This window comes from Python bivittatus, unplaced genomic scaffold (assembly GCF_059951505.1).
Source record: "Python bivittatus isolate LINGU-HERP-01145 unplaced genomic scaffold, Pbiv_v1 ctg000100_np1212, whole genome shotgun sequence".
Lineage (NCBI taxonomy): Eukaryota > Metazoa > Chordata > Lepidosauria > Squamata > Pythonidae > Python > Python bivittatus.
Window position 1 is genome coordinate 1,831,346 of NW_028277038.1, and position 19,898 is coordinate 1,851,243.

The following is a 19,898-nucleotide window of genomic DNA, read 5'->3' on the forward strand; positions in this document are numbered from 1 at the left end:
AGACATTTCATTACCCAACTAGGGAACATCAACTGTCTTGTACTGATGATGGATGTTCCCTAGTTGGGAGATGAAGCATCTGCAAGGCAACCACCGCGCTCAGAGAGCACCCAGGACTCCACAGTTCAGCTCTGAGCTACAGACATTCTCTTCAAATGATAACTGTCACTGCACCAAATATCATCATCATCATCATCATCTCCTCCTCCTCCTCCCCCTCCTCCTCCTCCTTCATCATCATCATCATCTCCTCCTCCTCCTCCTCCATCATCATCATCATCATCATCATCTCCTCCTCCTCCTCCCCCTCCTCCTCCTCCTTCATCATCATCATCATCTCCTCCCCCTCCTCCCCCTCCTCCATCATCATCATCATCATCATCATCAGAAAAAGGTTGGAGGGGATTTCCAGGGATTATAGCCACCAGATGCATTCTGCTTGGGTGTTCAGAGGTTGAGTTTGTAATGTCCTTAACATACTAACGTTTGGTTTCTTTGTTTTTTCCCCTTCCCTCCTCCCCTCCCTCCCCCCCCCCCGCTTTCCTTTTTGCCCCTTGCTTTTATCTGCGGCTGGGAAAAATTTCCTGCAATCAGCATATGGTTTGTTTCAGCTTTCTCTGCTTTTTAAAAATAAGTGTTCTCAGTTATAATAACCTTGGTGTCATTCAGCAAGGTAGCTATTGTTCTCCTCCACTCAGCCTCCTAGAGGGGAACCCTTGTTCTTTTTGTAAGAAAGCGGAGGGAGAGAAGAGGAGAAACAATAAACAAGGGTGGCTGAGCTACCATCGCCATGATGATAGTCTGCTGGGGTCTTCTTGGGCTGTTTCCTCCCTGCTCTCTTTCTCCCCGCAAGGAGATGGAACTATTGAGATTACAACTGAGGGGTATCGTAGTTTACAAAGCCGTAGCGTGGAGTTGAGAAAGGCCAACCAAGATGATGAGCCAGGCTCTCTTTTTGTGGTGTTTTCAAGATGTAAAGAGGAATGAGAGCAGATGTAACAGAGCTTTCTACTATTGTGCATGCTTTGTAAAGAAAGGGGATGTATTTTCTCCCCTTTTACCCATCATGTTAGGATCATCAACAATAGATTCAGGCCTCCTACTTGGAATTCCCTGCCTAAAAGCCACCCCTGTCTTGGAGAGCTTTAAAATTCATGGCAAAGGAGGACCCTGTGGATGGCCGATGGCCAGATGACCGTCTGGAATCTCCACATTCAGAGGCAATATGCCACAGGATGTGCTCCTGCTGGATTTCCAGATTTCCAGGCATCCCCTGGTTTGTCGGAAAAAAACATGCTGGAGCAAACCAGTCTTCCATCGAAACTCAAAAGTAGTTCTTTGGTGTTTAGATTTTGTCTAAAAGTGGCCATTCCCAAATTTTTCAGCTCTCGTGTGTTCTTCATGGCTGGGCCAGTCTTGTGAGTTACCTTAAAAAGCCTCTGGATAGCCAATATTCTTGGTTTTAGAACATATTTATTTCAAAGTATTTTAAGTTTCCCCAGTTGATGTTTGCCTAAGATTGATGTCTCGTGTTTAAAAGGGACTATCTAGACGTTCTGTATATCCGGTTTGCCTCGTGTTGTGTGTCTCACATCTCCTCTTTCCTCTCATCCTCAACCCTTCAGATTGACTTCCTAAATTCAGTAATTGTGGATCTTCAAAGGAAAAACGAGGAACTGAAATCGAAAGTGGAAATGATGTCTGAGGCAGCTCTCAATGGCAATGAGGAAGAAGCTATTAATTATGACAGGTTGGTCATAGCAAAAGTTGGGAATTCGGGCGGCCATTGTACTTGGGGTGGCTTATGGTAGAAACAGCTGAATGGAGTAGAGCAGTGATTCTCTACCTCAGCAACTTTAATGTCTGAACCTCAACTCCCAGAATTCCCCAGCCAGCTTAGCTGGCTGGGGAATTCTGGGAGTTGAAGTTCAACAATCTTAAAGTTGCTGAGGTTGAGAAGCACAGCCTAGAGGGTGGTGAAAAAGCAGGGTCCGGCTTCTTGCTAGCCCCTGTTCCCCAGCCACCTTCCTTGTGGAATTCCCCATGACTTCCATCAGCGAGCTCCCCGGAAAGGCAATCATCTTTTGTACAACATTTCTCTTGACAGCGAGGAAGACAACCAAGTCAAGAAAAAGCCTCGCCTTTTCTGCGACATTTGCGACTGCTTTGACCTCCACGACACCGAAGACTGTCCCACCCAAGCCCAGGCGCCCGAGGAGCCTCCCCACTCGACCTACCACGGCAGTCGGAAAGAAGAGCGGCCCTACTGCGAAATCTGCGAAGTGTTTGGCCACTGGACCACCAACTGCAACGATGATGAGACCTTCTGACGCAGGACAGGACCGGGGAAAATGAACGTTGCTCTGGGCGCGAGTCGGACCTCGTCCACCACCAGCATTCAAGGACGTCGCCGTCAGGAGAGAAGAGAGAGGACCGGCGCTCTGCCTTCCCAGAATTCCTTGCAGCAGCCACCCAGCTTAGAAAGATGGAGTCAGTCTGGTCTTCCACAGCAAGATATTTTATTCTACCCTTCTTAAGCTGAAATTAAAATAAATCATTTAACAGGCAGAGTGCTGCCATTTTTCATTTCCAACTTCTGGGTTTGCAATCCTCTTTTGGGAGAAACTTCCCTCCGGTCACGTTGCTTACTTTGGGGGGGAGGAGAGGAGGGGGGTCAAACAAGCAAGCACTAGTTCTATCTTAGCTAATTTAAAGGTCTTTGAAATTATGCTGTTAATTTTCATATTTGCACTAAGCTCTCCAAGCGGCGGATGTATGTTTTTAGATTTTGTACGTTCTGACACTGGAATGGGTTTAAGAGGCAAGCTTTTTCAGTTGGTTTGTTTTCCTCGGCTTTGTGACCTCTCGATCAACGAACACACGCGTGAGCAAGCTTTCGTGTGCTACCTGGTGCGAGACCTGGAGTAGTGCCTTCCTTTCCACAAGATTTCTTAACAGTGTGAGACGTCGTTGAGGCAACAAGATCATGAAGCAGGTCAGCCACCACGGGGGAAATTTTTTTTCTAACCAAACCTCTTCAGCTGTGCCCTGGGGAAATCTCTCCACGTTTTTTCAGCTTCTGTAGAGTTGTACATAAGTACATATATAAATATATTTAAGAAAAAGATTTATATTTTGGAAAGCTATCTTATTGTCTTCAGTGCTTCTGTTATTCGGAACTTAGAGGGCTTTTGTGCACAGCACCGTAACTTGATTTAATGACTTTAAATAGCCTCACGTTTGGGAGACTTTTTTTCTGACTGGGATGATTTTTGGTGGGGGGGGGTGTGCATGTACCAAAAAAGGGGGGGGGGGAAATCTTCCAGCAACAATTTGTATCCTCTAACAGATTTTTATTGAAGATCAATTCTGAAATCAAGACCTTTTTTTTTAATTAATATGTAATTTATTTATTTTCCCCTCGGTCTGAATTTTGTTCCAGATGAATGTAAAATAGAAAACTCAGTATTTAAATCATTGTGGAGTTTCTAAGAAGCCAATACTTTACCAGAAATTTTTGAAAACGTGAAACAGAGCACACTTCTGGGTGAAACTGTGTCATGCATGTGGCCACGTGCTTACCTTAAGGCGCGTGGCGTTCCTGTTGAGTTTACTCTGTCACGGAGTCCGATGCTGTGTACTGTTTAAGATAGCAAAAGAGGACGCCAGCCTAGTTCTGCTCTCTTCTTTTTGAATGTCACAAATACAAATGTAAGAAAAAGAAAAAAATGTCAACATTCCCTGCTTTCTCTACATTACGGAAGAATTTAACTCTTCTATAACTGTGTCTATGTTTGTGTTTATGTGTGTATATGTATGTGTGTATACACACACACACATAAAAAGCACACACGCACGTACACGTGCACACATCTGTGCTGCTAGTGTATTTTTCCCAGATTACAATCAGTATTTGGCATATGAGTTTAAAAAAAAAATAATTTAATGTAATTGTTTGAACTTTGGAGTAACGAATGTATTATAGGGATAGTCATAAAAAAGCAGGGAAAGCAGTATTCAGCTAAACCAAGTGTACTGTATCTTTAATAAAGCGGTTATTCTTTGTCATCAGCCTTGCCTCCTTCTTTTCCCAGCAATTCCGGGTCTTTGGCGCCCGGCAAGCCTTGGACAGGCTCGTTGTGGATCATAATTTCAGACAGGCCGTGAGAAAGGGAAGATGTTCAGGATTCAGGAGACCGCCATACCCATCTGAGGGGCACCGTCCTTCAGTTGTTTGAGCAGCCGTCCTGTTCTGGTTCAGGTTGCACTCTGTGACGCACCACCTAGGATTAATTTCCCTTTGAACCCAGACAGGTTGAGTTGCCCAACATACATGCTAGACTGAAATGCAATCCGGTCTGTTTCCTTGCTATGCTAGGTGAACATCCCAAACCTGGATGTGGTTTACTGTATGGCAGTGTTTCTCAAAGTTGGTCACTTTTAAGATGTGTGGACTTCAACTCCCAGAATTCCCCAGCCAGCAAGGCTGGCTGGGGAATTCTGGGAGTTGAAGTCCACACATCTTAAAAGTGGCCAACTTTGAGAAACACTGGTTTATGGGGATATGATTTCATGAATGTGGGGACTGTGTTAATCCAGATTTAAGATTCAGCAAACTGCTCTCAACCCGAGCTTTCTATTCGCCCCTTGCCTGATGCTTGGTTTTTATTATTCGTATCCTTTGATCGATTGTAAATTCCACCAAAAGGCAGAAGGTTAAATGCAGAAAGTAGATTGCAAGAAAACTCGAAAGCCAAGATACTGTACACTAGTCCGTAAAACCAAAATAGCCATTTCTGGTTTTTTGATGCTGCTTCGGTTTAAAAAAAAAATTAGCAGTGGGGGTGGGTGAAGGTATCGCACATCTGGGCCACCCACAATATATCTGCTTCCTTTCCATATCTGAGTTGGCTTCATAGAGGCAGTTTCATCAGGCAGACCACACATCAAGCGTGCATGTATGTGTGTATATGCAAACCTGCATTTCATTCGTACACCATTTTTCCACAGGAACAGACAGCGCTGCATCGCAAAGTTGCAGATCAGTCCTGTACGTGTATTAATACTTCCATATCCACCAGTTATTCATGCTAGCCCATTGCTCCAAAATTTGTCACTAGGCATTTGCCTTTCTCTGACAGGAAGTGAATTTGGGTTTGGTGGCCGAGGCGGGAAGAAGACATCTCGGCTGGCCTCCCCCGTGGCATTTCAGTCTGTCAGCAGCTGTACCCCCGTGCCAATATTTCACAACGCCTTAAGAGTTTCGAAGTTTGTCTCTTTAAATGACTCCTTCCAATAAGTCCTCATCAGGCTGTCCCATATAAGCCAACATCATCGCTTTAACAGCACTTGTGACTCAGATCTAGGTCCACTATAAGATACCTCAGTGACTCTGAGTGGTGAGTTTTCCCTCTTGTCACCTCGCAGGGCTGTTGTGAAGTTCAGAAAGGAGAAGAAATCAGACGCGGCATTGTTTGCTGGCGACCTTTCAACCTTGTCCCCCCCTTGCAAGACTGCTGGGAAGAATTTTAGGGCGCTGTGGAGGGAAGAAGGGCGTGCATCACCTTCAGGGTGCCAAAATTGCATTAAGCGGGGAAAAAAAAGACATTACAGGAAGTGAGCCGGGTTAGCGTAGGGTCTTTAAAAATTAGGTGCGTGATGACACTCTTTCGTGCACAGTAATATCAACGCATAACAAATATCAATGCACAATAATATTAATGCAGAGTAAACAATATCGATGGATAATAACTAATAATGATGATGATAATAATTAAAAGCGTCCTTGCTCTCTCTCAAAGCTTTTGCCTGTGAATAAAATGCGCTAGACGAAGAAGGGGTGACCAGATGCACTGATAATCAGATTTTCTGCAACTCGAAGAAGCCATACTTTGAGGCAATGTTTTTCCACCTTGGCCGCTTTAAGAGGTGTGGACTTCAACTCCCAGAATTCCCCAGCCAGCCAGCTAAGCTGGCTGGGGAATTCTGGGAGTTGAAGTCCACACCTCTTAAAGCGGCCAAGGTGGAAGAACTGCCATAAGGCATTGCAAGGCATGAACGGGCTGCGTGGGTCGTGCCCACATTCGCCCCCCCTGGCATCCAGGCAGTGCCCAAGAGGGATAACCGCCTCTTCTATGAAGCGCCCTCCAAGAAGCAGGCGGGCGAGGAGAGCCTGGAACAGAGGGGGCGTGGTCGCCCGAGGGCCCTCCCCTCACGTGACCCGGGTGGGCGGGGCGCGGCGCGGCGCGGCTGTCACCGGCGGGCGAGCGGCCATGGCGTCTCACCTCAGCTCGGGCCGCGTCCCGTTGGCGGCGCTGAGGGAGGCCGGGCGCCGCGAGCTGCGCGCCTTCCTCGACAAGTGCGCCGGATCCAAGGTCAGCGCCGCCTCGCCTCGCCGGGGACCCATCCTCCCCGGCCGGCCGGGGAGGATGGGTCGCCGAGTCCCCCGCCCCTCCCCCACCTCTTCCTTAACCAGCAGCCATGACCATCCTCACCATAATTTTAATTATTATTATTATTATCATTATTAGTTATTATTCATCGATATTGTTTACTATGCATTGATATTATTGTGCACTGATATTTGTTATGCGCTGATAGTATTTTGCATTGATATTTATTACGCATTGATATTTAGTATTATCATTCAATATTTATTATTCAGTATATTTATTCTACATAGGTATTGTTATTGTTACTTACTGATATCTATGATTCATTGACGTTACATTTCATTATTCATTGATATTATTTATTATACATTGATGTTATTAATAGTTTGTTGGGGTTATATCGCACCCTCGTTATCCTTGGGTCATATTATTAGTATATCATTATATTATAGTTCTAGGATACATTGTTTTCGTAAGCCGCCTAGAATCACTTTATTGTGAGATGGGCAGCTATATAAATGTGAGAAATAAATAAATTTGGGTTGCATTTCATTTGGCTCTTTTCTGGGGCAAAATCACTGCTTTATTATTGCTCAATGTCATTATTTTGATTTGTCTGGTTAGTCCAATTGAGTATCAGTCTAATCAACTGAGGGTGACTTCAAGGATTTTGGCCCTAGCCAGATTACTGTTTTATTATTATAGTTTTAAAATTATATTATAATATTATTATGCCATTATAGTCTCAGAATACATTAGTATAATTATTGTTGTTGTTGAATTTTCTTTGGCTTTCTTCTGGAACAAACTCATTATATTATTATATTTTATTAGTCCTTCAAAGTCTTTCCCAGCTTCTTGAAGAAATGCTGTGGCACCCCTGAATCTGTTTTCTCTTCCTTAGGCCATTGTGTGGGATGAATACCTTACAGGACCCTTTGGACTGATTGCACAATATTCTCTTCTCAAGGTAAGGCATGGGCAAGAGTTGTAAAAAATGCCGGAAACAGGATAATGCACCAGGGCTTTCATTAAAAAGTATGCATGCCTTATTCTCTTCCTACGGAAAAATAAAAAGCCACATTGCTGGGATGGTTTGGTGCATCTGGAATGATATGGAGAAGGGTGTGCCTTTATTTCAAAAAAGACTATTGTTACTACCTATAGCAGCAGGTTGAGCCCAAAGCCCCATCTCTTCCTGGAGCAACTGCCAGAGAATAAAACAAAATTGGATATTTTCATAGTCTTTTTTTGTTTGTTTCCTGCCAGGAACATGAGGTGGAGAAAATGTTCACCCTCAAAGGAGGCCACCTTCCCTCAGCTGATGTCAAGAACATTATTTTCTTTGTCAGACCCAGGTTAGAGCTCATGGACATCATTGCTGACAACATTCTCAGGTAAAAAGTCATTGGGGAAGTTTGAGTCCAGTTCTGCCGTTGGCTTTTTCATCAGGGAAAACTATACTGTTTATGTTGGGGGGGAAGACCGTCTCTTCAGCCAGTCCCATAAGAACTGACAGAGCTGGCATCTTCATGCTAAGACATCAAGCAAAATCATCAGTGTCCTTTTCTGCCATGGCACCTGCCCTTTTGAACAGCATCCACCCTGAGGTTCATACTGCCCGACTCTGCAAACCTTTAAATAATCTGTCAAAACCTGTTTTCTTCCCCAGTCCCCAAGGTCAGGGGATGTCCTTCTGATGTGCATTGTCTGTTTCAGTTAGGGTGCATGTTTGTTCCCCTGTTCTGATTTTTATCAGCTTTTAGATATGGTATCTGTTTTGGATCCGTACACTGCACAGAGTCAATTTTGAGTTGGGCGGCCTTATCAATCTAAACAATGAATAAATTTATATTTAATGCATTAATGGGTGGCTATATTAACTGAATTAATTAATTAATTAGTTAATACATAAGGTGCCATTTGAATTGGGCCAGAGACTATTAACATTCAGCTGGGAAGGCTTGATCTGAGAAATGCTCCTTCTTTTTTTCCAGTGAAGATAAAGTCCGCTGCCCACAGCGGGATTTCCATATCTTGTTTGTGCCACGTCGCAGTTCATTATGTGAGCAGCGACTAAAAGAACTGGGGGTGCTGAAGCACTTCATTCATCAAGAGGAATACAGCCTGGACCTCATTCCCTTCGATGGAGACCTCTTGTCCATGGAGTCAGAAAACGCCTTCAAGGTCAGCACCTACAGAGAGCAAGGCCGCTCCTGAGATTGGGACCTGTGGCATTCCAGGCCTCACTAGTCAGGCAAGAGGCTGGATTAGAGACAGAGCTCTGAGGCTCCCCAGGCATGGTAGGACAAGAAATCAGAGGATCAGCAGCAAGTTGACTGACCGCCTCATGGGTAGGACTAGGACTCTTCCAAGCCCCTTTGCGGCAGTCTTGTAAGACAAATTTGTTTCACAGTGAAATAGTACTTCTTGTGCTGTTAGTTTGCTTTAGAACCAAATTAATTTTTAGCTACAGTACATTCTTTACCATTCTGCTGGGTTACTTAATCTTGCTGATTTTACTGCTTTTTGTATTTCATTCCACTGTTGTTTTTAGGATTAAATGTAAGTTTTATGAATAGAACAGAACAGATCTGTTTTGGAGGATCTTTTCTGAGCGTTTCTACTGTGGGTGTCCAAAAAAGAGAGTCACCTCTTTTACACACTGTTCCCTCAACAGTGGTTAGGGTTAGGGTTTGAACAGTTTGTGCAGGCTTTCATCTGATCAGTACTGCTGTGCCAGACGATGTTGAGTGTCTTTCTGATCACTGGTTTGATAGGTATCTGATGTGTGTTTCTGGTTTTATGATGATTCTGGGCTTTTTTCAATAAGCAGCTTTGAAAATTCCAGTTGATGAGTGGTTAAACGTTTTTTTTAAAATTTGCAACTAATATTATTGAAAACCTGTTCGGTAATAGTTGCCCTTAGCTGGTGGCTTCTCTTTCCTTGGAAGTATTTAAGAGGGGGGAAAGCATCCATTTTTGATTGCAGGAAATTCCACCTTCCTGGAACGTTGAGTGTGACTTTTCTTTTCCGTAGGAGTGTTATTTAGAAAATGACCAGACCAGCCTTTACCATGCAGCAAAAGGACTCATGACGCTCCAGGCTCTTTACGGAACCATCCCGCTCATCTTTGGAAAAGGGGAATGTGCACGGGTAAAAATGAGCTGGAACATCTTTCCTTATTAATAGCTCAGCCTAGCATCCTGCCTGCCGCTTTTGCAATGAGGAGCCCCTTTGTTTGGATTATTTAGAAGCTAAATTGGGGCCTATGGAAGTTTTGTGGCTGATGAACACTAGTTTGGCACAATGTCCTAACTCCAGATGGTCAAACCACAGGGAACAATCGAAGGCCTTGGCCACCTAGTTTGGGCAAAGAGCAAGAGCAGTGTACAAAATAGATGTGGTGGAAGCCGGGATGGCCTGCCAGGTTAGAAAGGTAGGGAGAGGTCTGACAAAGGGGAGGTGGCTTATGCTTGGCTTTCGTGCCTAGGACTTGAGAGCTGAATCAGCAGGGCAGGCAGTGAGGAATATAGGTTAAAGATGCCTGGTCTTGGCTAGGTTAGGGTTAGGGTTAGGGTTTGTCGCCTGTGCTGCAACCTCCTGGGTTCTTTGGATTCCAGCACGTGGCAAACATGATGATCAGAATGAAGCGGGAGTTTTCAGGGATCCAGAATCCCATATTGCCTGTCTTCGATACCCTTTTGCTGCTTGATCGCAACGTGGATTTGATATCTCCTCTGGCCACCCAGCTGACCTACGAGGGCCTCATTGATGAAATATATGGAATTCAGAACAGTAAGTAATCAGGCATGACCAGAGGGTGACAGAATTGCCAATCCTCTCTAGATGCGTTCTCAGGGGAGGAGACAAATTGCCAAGACTTCGCTTCGTCCATCTCCCTGTTTTCTCCTTTCGGCTGCTCCCTTTTGGGGCCCCTTCCCTCCAAGAAGGGGGAAACTTTGTCTCCTCCCTCTCAGCCCAGCCTGCTTCACAGGGTTGTTAGGAGGAAAAATTGGAGGAAGGAGGGTTCTGAGCTTCTGCAAGCAAGTCATATACATCTTCACAGTCTCTCGCAGGGCTTTCTTTTAAAGCCTCCAAGTCCCTCTCTTTTTTTTTTAATGGTGTTTGACAGCATACGTAAAACTCCCCCCTGAAAAATTTGCTCCCAAGAAGCAGGGGGAGGGCACGAAGGAGCTCCCCACCGAGGCCAAGAAACTGCAGCTGAATTCCGCGGAGGAGCTGTACGCAGAGATCCGTGACAAAAACTTCAACGCCGTGGGCAGCGTCTTGAGCAAGAAAGCCAAAATCATCTCAGCTGCTTTTGAGGTAATAAAGCTGAGGTTACGCATCGCTTTCTTACAGGGATGCGCCATCTTTGATTTTCCCATTTGGCCTCAGAGATGCTCCATCTTAGGTAAACTCCTCTTGCTGTCGCTGGTTGCGACCGAGTGTCCCAGCTGTACGTTTTCCCTGATGGTTCTCCTGTCAGTGGTTGAGGCAAAAGCTTTTCTAAAACCAATTAAATTATTTACCCTGTCAAGCCAAGCCAAATCAAATCTGCTTGATTGTTACGATCAAAGGTCCATAACACTAAAATAAGTTAAACAAGGAGGATAAAATAAATAAAATGACATTAGTAAAATTAATATTAATAAGAGAGTAAAATTAATTAAATAGGTCCAGGCTGAAAAATTTCTCCCATTTGAACAAGGTGTTGCTGCATTTTCACTGCAGCCACACAAAATTTGGCTACCGTGTTGGTCATAGCATAGTTGGACTCTAAAAGGAGAAGACGGTTGTCGTATTCTTTTGTCCTTCCTGAGAACAGCAGAGGAGATGCACAGATCCCTTTGAAAATTGCAGTAAAACAGCATGTTTTGGGTAGTTTCTATTTCTCCAGAGTCACATGAAGCCAGGTTTGGCACTGAGAAAAAATATTAAGGTCCGTGGCATAGAGAAATTATGGAAACTGGGCAAATCCATACAATTTAGTTTTCCGATGGTTACTGTTTTGTATTTCGGTTTCATCTGTTCATGAGGAAGGACAGGAAAACCTGTTTGGCTACATCTGTAATGTATAGCTGCATTTAGCTATGCCTGCTTCTTTCTGAGAGAACAACCTTGAGAATGAGAAACCTGTGATCTTTAAAAGAAAGGTGAGATTCTTAGAAAGCTCATCTTTGCGCTACCAGATCAAACTGTAAACATCTTTCTAACCTATCTTATTTCCAAGACTGACTTAGCCAGCCCTGTGTGTGAGCTTTGAAAAGTTACCAGGCAACCCTGTCACTTGAAATTTTGGGCATGCCTTGCAGAAAATTCCCCCCAGAAGATGGCACGAAAAAGCTTTCACTCCTGTTGTGACTGAACTCTGGGATCTAAAAACATGCTTCCTTTTTCCCCCCCTTGCTTCCTCTGTGAAGGGCCAGGGCAGATCTGCTTGTCTCTTGAACCAGAAATCATGTTCAGATCTGAGCTTCATAACTGATACCACAGGGATATTCATACTTTTACACTGGAAGGAAGGAAGGAAGAAAGAAGAGGTGTAAGATCGTCAGATCTAATAGGTGATAATGAAACAGCAGCTTACGAGTGGCAGAAGGGGCCCGTTAATGACCAGCTTCATTACAGTCTTCCTGCCTGGGCTTGCCATTCATATCATTGACACTTCCCCAAGTGTCAGTGTGGGATGTGCATGGTTTTTTTCTCTTGTTTTGCCCTGAGAAAACTGGATATAGATGATGAACTTCTGGGGTAGGTTAATTAATAGATCATTAATTAATAGAGTATCCGGTCCTTAGAGTCAAACCCTGTGCTTTTCATTGCTGTGGAGATAATCCCACTAATCCCTCTTCAGGAAACATTCTGAGATGTGCCAGATGATCGTTTCTCAGATCGTGAGGGGGGTGACTTAGAAAGCGTAGGGTTTATTGTTTAACCAGGGTTCTCAGACCAAAACACAAGATTTTTAAGGAAAGAAAATGCATGGTGAAAATGAAATACAAAACTTAGAAGAAAAAAACATGAGAGCAGATGATAACCGTTAAAATAAATATATTTTAGAAACTGGAGTGTGTGTCTGAGGTCCATTTCTTCTACTGGCAATAGCTTTAGTTTTGCTGGCGTGCTCAGAAATACGTTGTATTGATAGATGTTACTGAATTATGTGGGCCAGTATTCCTCCTTGGGGGTTTCCAGTCGAGGATTCCTCTCGTTCCATCCATGGCTTCCCTTCAGGCTACAGAAAAGTAGGAACACCTTTGTGCTGTCTAAAACTAGAACGGGCATAAAAATGGACCAGTCCAGTGGAGGCTAAGACATTGCTGTTTCCAGTGAAGTGACATTTTGCTATTCTTCGGCAGTTGGACAGGAGGGGAGAAAGTTGAGCCCGGAGAAGATTTTTATGGTCTTCTCAAAACATCAGAAACGATGTTTTGTGGCTTCTGCCAACCTCAGCAAAGCAGAGGGGGACATGCAAAACGCGTAGACCCCAAATAAGGACAGTGTGGTGCCCAGGAGGTCACAGTTCAGGACCCTTTGATTTATGCTCTTAGGAAAGGCACCACGCCAAAACTGTGGGGGAGATCAAGCAGTTTGTGTCACAGCTGCCGCACATGCAGGCTGCAAGGAGCTCTTTGGCTAACCACACTTCCATCGCAGAACTTATCAAAGACATCACCAGTAAGTAACTCAAGGGCATCTTTTTGGGGCGGGGTGGGAGGGAAGGCGGGTTTGCCCTCTTGAATGTAAGGAGGATAAGGAGGAACCACTTTTAACCTCTCCCTCCGGTAATTAAAGTCCCAGTGGCCAGATCTCAGCATTATCCCTGCTGTTGAAATGTCTCAAGGTCCAATTAACGTCACTTCTTTTCAAATGCTATTTGTTTGTTTGTTTTTGGTACCGTAAGCATCCGAAGACTTCTTCGATAATTTAACAGTGGAGCAAGAATTTATGTCCGGCATAGATACTGATAAGGTAGGCCAACGTTTTCTCAAATAGCTGATGTGTTGCCCACGATCTAGTTTCCTGTGGAACTGAGGTGGATGTACATCTGGCTAAGTGGCATTATTCCAGGAAACGTGGCATCCATAACTTGGTGTTTACAACATCTGTTCAGCGTCTTTGTCTTCCGGGTTGCTGTGGGCCAAACTAATCCCTTAGCAATCACTAACGGGAAAGCAAAAACTGCAGGTGGAAAGGTAGCCTTGTTACAGTCCATCAGATTGGTACGAAATGTTTTTGAAAGCCAAGAGTTAGGGTTGACAGCATGAAACCTCTTCCATATCTGCTTCAATAGGTAGTACATTTTGCAAAGAATGTACCCTCTATGCAAGTTTGGGATTTTTGTTTCAGATTTAATTGGATTTTTCTGTGCAGGTCAACTCTTACGTAGAAGATTGTATTGCCCAAAAGTACCCCTTGATTAAGATACTGAGGCTTGTTTGTCTGCAGTCAGTATGCAACAGTGGGCTGAAGCAGAAGGTCCTGGATCATTACAAGAGAGAAATTCTCCAGGTTAGACTTTCATAAAGCCAAATATTGATACATCTCGGGGAAGACCTTAAGCAATTTTGGGAAATTCGTTAAAGCTGAGTATTGCATTTTGCAGAATTGAAGTAGTCACAGATGATGAAAGAAAAGTTCGGCAAAAGGGTCAAGATATTTTGTCCTGCCCCACAATTTACTTATTTTCCTTGAATATGCAGCAGTTAATCAGGCTTGCTCATTTCCTGTTTGAATGTTCGTCATAAATCCATTTTTTTCTTTCAACCTTGCAGGTAGACAGCTTCTATCTAAGCGGGAGACCTCACGATTTCATAAATAATGTATAAAATAAATATACCAATGCTAAAAGGCAGTTGTACTTGTTACAGACTTACGGCTATGAACACATACTGACCTTAAATAACCTAGAAAAGGCTGGACTTCTGAAGCCCCAGTTAGGTAGTCGAAACAACTATCCCACCATTCGGAAAACTTTGCGTTTGTGGATGGACGACGTCAATGAACAGGCAAGTTCTCTTCTGCCTCTCGCAGCTTGTAAAGGATTCCTTGCAAAGTGGTTGTAAGCTAACATGCTGTTGCTCTTTGATTCCACCCTTTCTTCCCTTTCTGCAGAACCCGAATGATATTTCTTACGTGTATAGCGGCTACGCTCCTCTGAGCGTACGCCTGGCCCAGTTGCTGGCCCGGCCAGGATGGCGAAGCATAGAAGAAGTGCTAAAGATGCTTCCGGGCCCACACTTTGAGGAGAGGCAGCAGTTACCAACCGGGCTTCAGAAAAAGCGTAAGTCTCCTTGAATGGGGGGTTCAACCTGGAATATGCTCTGAAATGCTGACAGGACTGCTGATAATGGCCACCACGATCCAGTGACCTCTTACCGACCTAGGGGTTCCAGTGGCCACACAAGTGGGATGATTGCTTACTGTGGGACGCATCCAGTTGTTTCCAAATATTACAATACTCAAAGAACCTTGATCAGATCCACTGCTTCCCTCTAAAAGTGCAGAAGTGCAATTTGTTTCTGTGCAGCAGGCATGTTTCACTTCCGCGTTGCACTTCATACCTGTATGGCAGATGCTCCATGAAGATATCATACATACGTTTGTTCACACTCCAGTAATAACATAGCAGACTTTTTCACTGTGACCTGACTGGTCCAAACTGAGTTACAAGGTGAGGGTTTGAGTGGGTGAGCAGCAAAGCACAAAAGTTTTGAAGCCAGTTTTCAATTCTTCCCCTATAAACAATCCAGGTCAGCATGGAGAAAATCGAGTCACCCTTGTATTCTTCTTGGGTGGAGTGACCTACGCTGAAATTGCAGCCCTCCGGTTTCTCTCTCAGATGGAAGATGGGGGCACCGAATATGTAATTGCAACCACAAAACTGATCAATGGAACAAGCTGGATCAAATCTCTGATGGAGAAGCTGGAGCCCCCGCCTTTTTAGAATAAGAGGCAGCGTAGAGGGATCAAGCAGGACTCGATCGTGTTGGCATTACGATACGTAATGTACGTGTTGAGAACTTCGGGAGAAGCTGGTGCCTTAGAAGGAGAGAAGGAGATCATGGAATGAAATGTGAGAAAGAAGATGGTTTCTAGGCTGCTTCCTAAAAGCTCAGCCTAGTGATCTGAATTTGGTTTGCTCCCGCGCATAGTCCACAAGTATAATTCCTAGACTTTTTCTTACGGCTTCTAAACACCGTTTCATTAGTGTATATTCCAGTCTTTCAGGATATTTTTCCTAATACTTCCTCCTCCTTCCTGTTCTATAGTTTGTTTGGTTTTCTTACTTCAGTCCACCAATCTTAATTTTTCTCCCCAGAGAGTTGATCATGTTGGTAGCTTGTAACTAGCCAGGTTCCCTCTCGGGCTACCATTCTAAAGCTTGAAAGTCTGCAAATCTGTAAATGTCTTCAGTTCCAACAGATCTGCCGCTTAGCTTATACAGTTCTACCCCACTCATCCTATTCCCATGGGTGTTGTTTTTTTCACTCGTTTCTCACAATTTTCTCTGGCAGATTACGGAAATACTGCTTTCCTGCCTATTTTAAAATATCCTGGTCTTTTTTTCTCATCAATACCTCCTTAAATGCTTATGAGACTTTAACAGTGAACAAGCTTGCACAATTTGCAGTGAATATTGTTGTGAATAGTGGGAGAGGAACATGAGAGGGTTTTTTTCATCAAACCTCATTCAGTTGCAATCAAACTGGGCATGTTTAAAAAGTGCTGGAATGCTACATTTGAAATTGAAGAAGATAAATGATATAAAGATGCAAATGCAGGCATTATCCAGTGTGTATATGTGTGAGTGTGCTTTATTGAACGTGCAGTTTCTACACTAACAGTGTCAGCAGAATCACTTCATATCATTATAAAAATATCACGATTCTCTCCCATTAAACGTCATTATCGTGACCCATTAATACAAAACCTTAGAATAAGAAAAGTAAGCTTGTTTCTGGGGGAAAGTTGACCAAGTCTCGGGGGAGGTAATTATATTCTAACAGCTTCCTGGGTAGTCTGATTTTGATCCACTTTTGATGAAGGCCTTGCTGATCGCAAGGCTAATAATTTGATAACGAGAGCTCCTGATTAAATTTAGAGTCCATTTGCTGCGCCTGAATGTCTGTAAGCTAAAGAAGGGGCGGGGGGGGGGAGACAAATGAGACCTTTTCATACGTAATAAGCTAGGAAGAGCCAGGTAACGTAGAGGGTGAAAATAAACTTTTTAAATAGAGCAGTGGACATGTCTTTCAGGTTTGAGTTACATACAGGCATAATGGGAGAAATCTCTTACAAAACCGAAAATTGGTTCTGAGCGGAAGTTGGGGGTTTCTCTAAAGTGCCAAACGGCCTGTGCTCCTTATGCCATTTCCCTGCCTTCCACCCCCACCCCCCATTATTTTCAGCACCTCTGAATTCTGCTTTTTTAATTTTAAGCTACAGAGGACCAACATACATTTAATAAATGTACATGGGATGCTCAAAGAGCAGGGAGAGAAAATTCTCCCCAGGTCAGAGGCATCTGCAAAATGTCACCACGAAACGTGGCCACGTGGCCAGGGCTTTATCTTGCAGGAGCAGCAGAGTTGGAAAGCTGCCGGCCACTTCAGTCAGCTGCAGGGATCGGAGCCCAGTGGTGGCTGCTTCAACCCCCCCGCCCCCAGCCAAGGCCCGGCTGAGTGAAACACGGACCCGAGCACCGAATGATGTTGGATGCTGTTACCAGCTGAGAGACGTAAAGCAGATGTTGAATTTGAAAATGTGCTGTTTTTAGCTTGACGCACATGTGTTTAGCTGTTGTCATATATTTGCTTTCTGTTGAACAACCAAACGCATCTTTTAAAAGGAGTACTTTTTTTGTATGAAGGTAAGATTGCAGCTAACCATGTAAACCTACCTTCGTTTCATTGTAAAGGTTATCATTGTGATAGTGGGGAGAAAGTTGTTCTCACATTCTCAACAATCATTCCTTCCGTTTTTAATATCCAGTGGCTCGATATAAAAACATATCCAGTACTGTTTTGGAAAAGTGGAAAATTCTAGTGGCATCTTAGAAGGGTAACAAATTTATTACCGCGTGTGTTTTTGCACACACAAGTATTTCATTAGGGCAAGTGCAGAAGTATCTGTAAAAAAAAAAAAAAACACTTTCCTCATGACTTCCATTCTATTTTCATTTTTAAAAAGCCTCGGAATATTTTTCTCTGTGTAGCGAAGAACAAAGAAGGTCTGTGTATCCCACGGCAGAACAAGTGCCTGACCACACCTCGCCTATTAGTACTTCAGTCATCTGGCGTATGTATATATAGCATCGCTGTGCCTGCCTCTTCAGATTAACGGGAGGATCCAGCCACATCCAGAAGCCACTCACTCAAGACAAGCTTCAGAAACAAAGGTGAAGAGGAACTTCAAACCTCGTCGTTCAAAAAAGGTGAGCAATTTCTTCAGATCAAGTATAATTAACTTTATACCATAGAAGAGGTTTTGTGCTCTGATCATTTTATTAGATTAGATTTATTTATTAGATTTATTCTAATCTTACAGGAGATAAGATTCACACCCAAACATATGTATTGCTACTGAAAATCATACCTTCGGTTATTTTAAGGAAATTCTCTGAAGGTATCTTTAAAAAACAAAATACTGCAAGTCCTTGGTCTGCTGGCTATTTAGTTTGCTCTCCCATCTTTTATGTTGTTGGGGAGAAAAATAATCTCAATTAGCCGTAGGCTGAGCTTGGCTTTATCTTTCTACCTTTGGGACTGAAGTAAGATTAATTACTAGCTGTCCTGTTCATATGTTCCTCTTTGTAAAATGAAAATTCAGTATAATGAATAAGCCCAAAGAGAAGTATCGCAAATCTTCGTAAGGGTACGTCGTTCATTAGACCACCACCGCATATTTCTAAAACCTGGGGGTTGAAAACGAACTAAGCTTGTACTTAAAAAGTTTAGGCACTATTGAATCCTACTGGGTTACAGCACTGGGTGTCATTTCGATAGGGAAATTGATTTTAAATCTGCCCCATTTATTTTGGGCTGATGGAAAGATGCTGGCCATACAATTTGTAGATAATTGCCAAACCAGAAACATTTTTTTCCTGGCATCCTGTCCATTAGATGCAATTATAACATTAAATATTAAAGTAGGCTCCCTTTGGAAGAATTGACTGCTTTGATGACTGAATTTAGTTGGTACTAATGCACTATTAGCCATATATCTTGAGGTTCTGTTCTCTGGCTGCGCACTCACTGTTTGAACGGCCTCTTTCCTTATTTCCCTTGGATCAGCTTTCCTGATCTCTTAAAATTATAGTCAGATCTTGCAAAATAGTTTTCTAGTCCAAAGACAATTACCTCACTCACAGAGCTTTAACAGACACATATTTTAATCCTAGGCCAATTTACTCACCAGCAAGAACACTGAGCCCCATAAAACTTCTTTCTGAGTAGATCTGTATAGGACTGGGCTGTTGTAGATCACGAACTCGGTTTCTGTTTTGTAGCATCTTTAATTCTGTGCTTCGCTCATTCTCTTCCACCTTCCCTTCCTCTTCCAGATCCCGTTGTTCCCATGCAGTTTTCTTCACCAACTTGTAAAGCCAGAATGATGCAGGAATCGTTCACTCTTCATTTTCTGAAAGTGCTGAAGGAACTCCTGGCTTTCGTGCTGTTCAGCTACACCGTCTTGTTTGGGGCGCTCCTGTTGGCTGGGTGGACCACTTACTTTCTGGTGCTAAAGTAACAGCAAGTAACAGCGCACGCCATTTTCACCTGCAGCTCATGGAGTCGGGATACCTCAGCTGGACAAAATGCCTCTTTCTATCCCAGAGTTTTTCCCGTCTTAATTTTGTTTCGTGATAAATTAGACGCTTTTTAGAGAAACCACTTGGTTTTGATCTGATGTTTCCTTTTTAAAACATATTTCTCAAGCATTGGAATCTCAGAGAGTTACTGATGCGCTTAACCTCTCAAATCCATTTTTCTTTTATAATCCCATGGGAATATCAATATAAAAGCTGGATGTGGCTGAGCATGTTGTAACGTGTCTTTTTTTTCCCCCCAGATATTGCTAAACGCTTCGATGTTGACTTTTTTCCTCACTTTGATGGTACTCCTGATCATCACTTCTTAATTATTTTTCTTTTTTTAATGAGGTGGTTACATTTCCGGTGTTAGATAGCAGCCAGAGAGAGGAAAGGCCTGCTCAGCTGCTCCCTCTTTCAAGAAGCAACTCAATAAAATTACCTGCAGGTCTGGGATTGTCTGTGTTAAATCCTTAAAAAATTAAGCATAGCAGAATTCATATTGCCACATCTTATAATGTCTAAACTTAAGAGAAAAAAAGGAAAACAGGAGATTTGAAACATTGTGAACACACACACTACCCTGGGTATTCCAAGCGTTGGACAGAAATTACATATAAAATTTCTTAGTTGGTAAAAGTTAAATGGCAGCAAAGCTGCTTGTTAGCTACATAATTGTTTTCTACCC

General features: G+C 43.3%; 3 protein-coding genes across 18 annotated transcripts in view; all 3 read left to right on the forward strand.

Moving 5' to 3' along the window:
• CLIP1 (CAP-Gly domain containing linker protein 1) overlaps positions 1 to 4,068 on the forward strand; it is a 62,020-nt gene extending 57,952 nt beyond the window's left edge. For 7 of the 16 annotated variants that reach the window (XM_088135150.1, XM_088135151.1, XM_088135154.1 and 4 more), the window contains 2 exons: positions 1,626 to 1,750; positions 2,108 to 4,068. In XM_088135150.1, coding sequence (XP_087991276.1) covers positions 1,626 to 1,750; positions 2,108 to 2,330 — 348 coding nt within the window. In that variant the 3' untranslated portion in view covers positions 2,331 to 4,068. Of the gene's footprint in view, positions 1 to 594; positions 1,751 to 2,107 lie in introns of those variants that run through there. The other 9 variants (XM_088135145.1, XM_088135148.1, XM_088135149.1 and 6 more) reach the window with 2 other exon arrangements.
• A 2,152-nt stretch (positions 4,069 to 6,220) lies between these two features.
• On the forward strand, positions 6,221 to 16,190 carry VPS33A (VPS33A core subunit of CORVET and HOPS complexes). Its single transcript, XM_088135183.1, has 13 exons — positions 6,221 to 6,374; positions 7,297 to 7,362; positions 7,662 to 7,789; positions 8,390 to 8,579; positions 9,433 to 9,549; positions 10,017 to 10,191; positions 10,529 to 10,722; positions 12,951 to 13,077; positions 13,304 to 13,371; positions 13,774 to 13,911; positions 14,271 to 14,408; positions 14,515 to 14,683; positions 15,153 to 16,190. Exons 1-13 carry the CDS (start codon positions 6,273 to 6,275, stop codon positions 15,344 to 15,346), a joined length of 1,806 nt encoding a protein of 601 aa, XP_087991309.1. The 5' UTR covers positions 6,221 to 6,272; the 3' UTR covers positions 15,347 to 16,190.
• Positions 16,191 to 16,568: 378 nt separating this feature from the next.
• LOC148216580 (uncharacterized) lies at positions 16,569 to 19,437 on the forward strand. Its single transcript, XM_088135184.1, has 2 exons — positions 16,569 to 17,836; positions 18,965 to 19,437. Exon 2 carries the CDS (start codon positions 18,979 to 18,981, stop codon positions 19,147 to 19,149), a length of 171 nt encoding a protein of 56 aa, XP_087991310.1. The 5' UTR covers positions 16,569 to 17,836; positions 18,965 to 18,978; the 3' UTR covers positions 19,150 to 19,437.
• Positions 19,438 to 19,898: the final 461 nt, after the last annotated feature.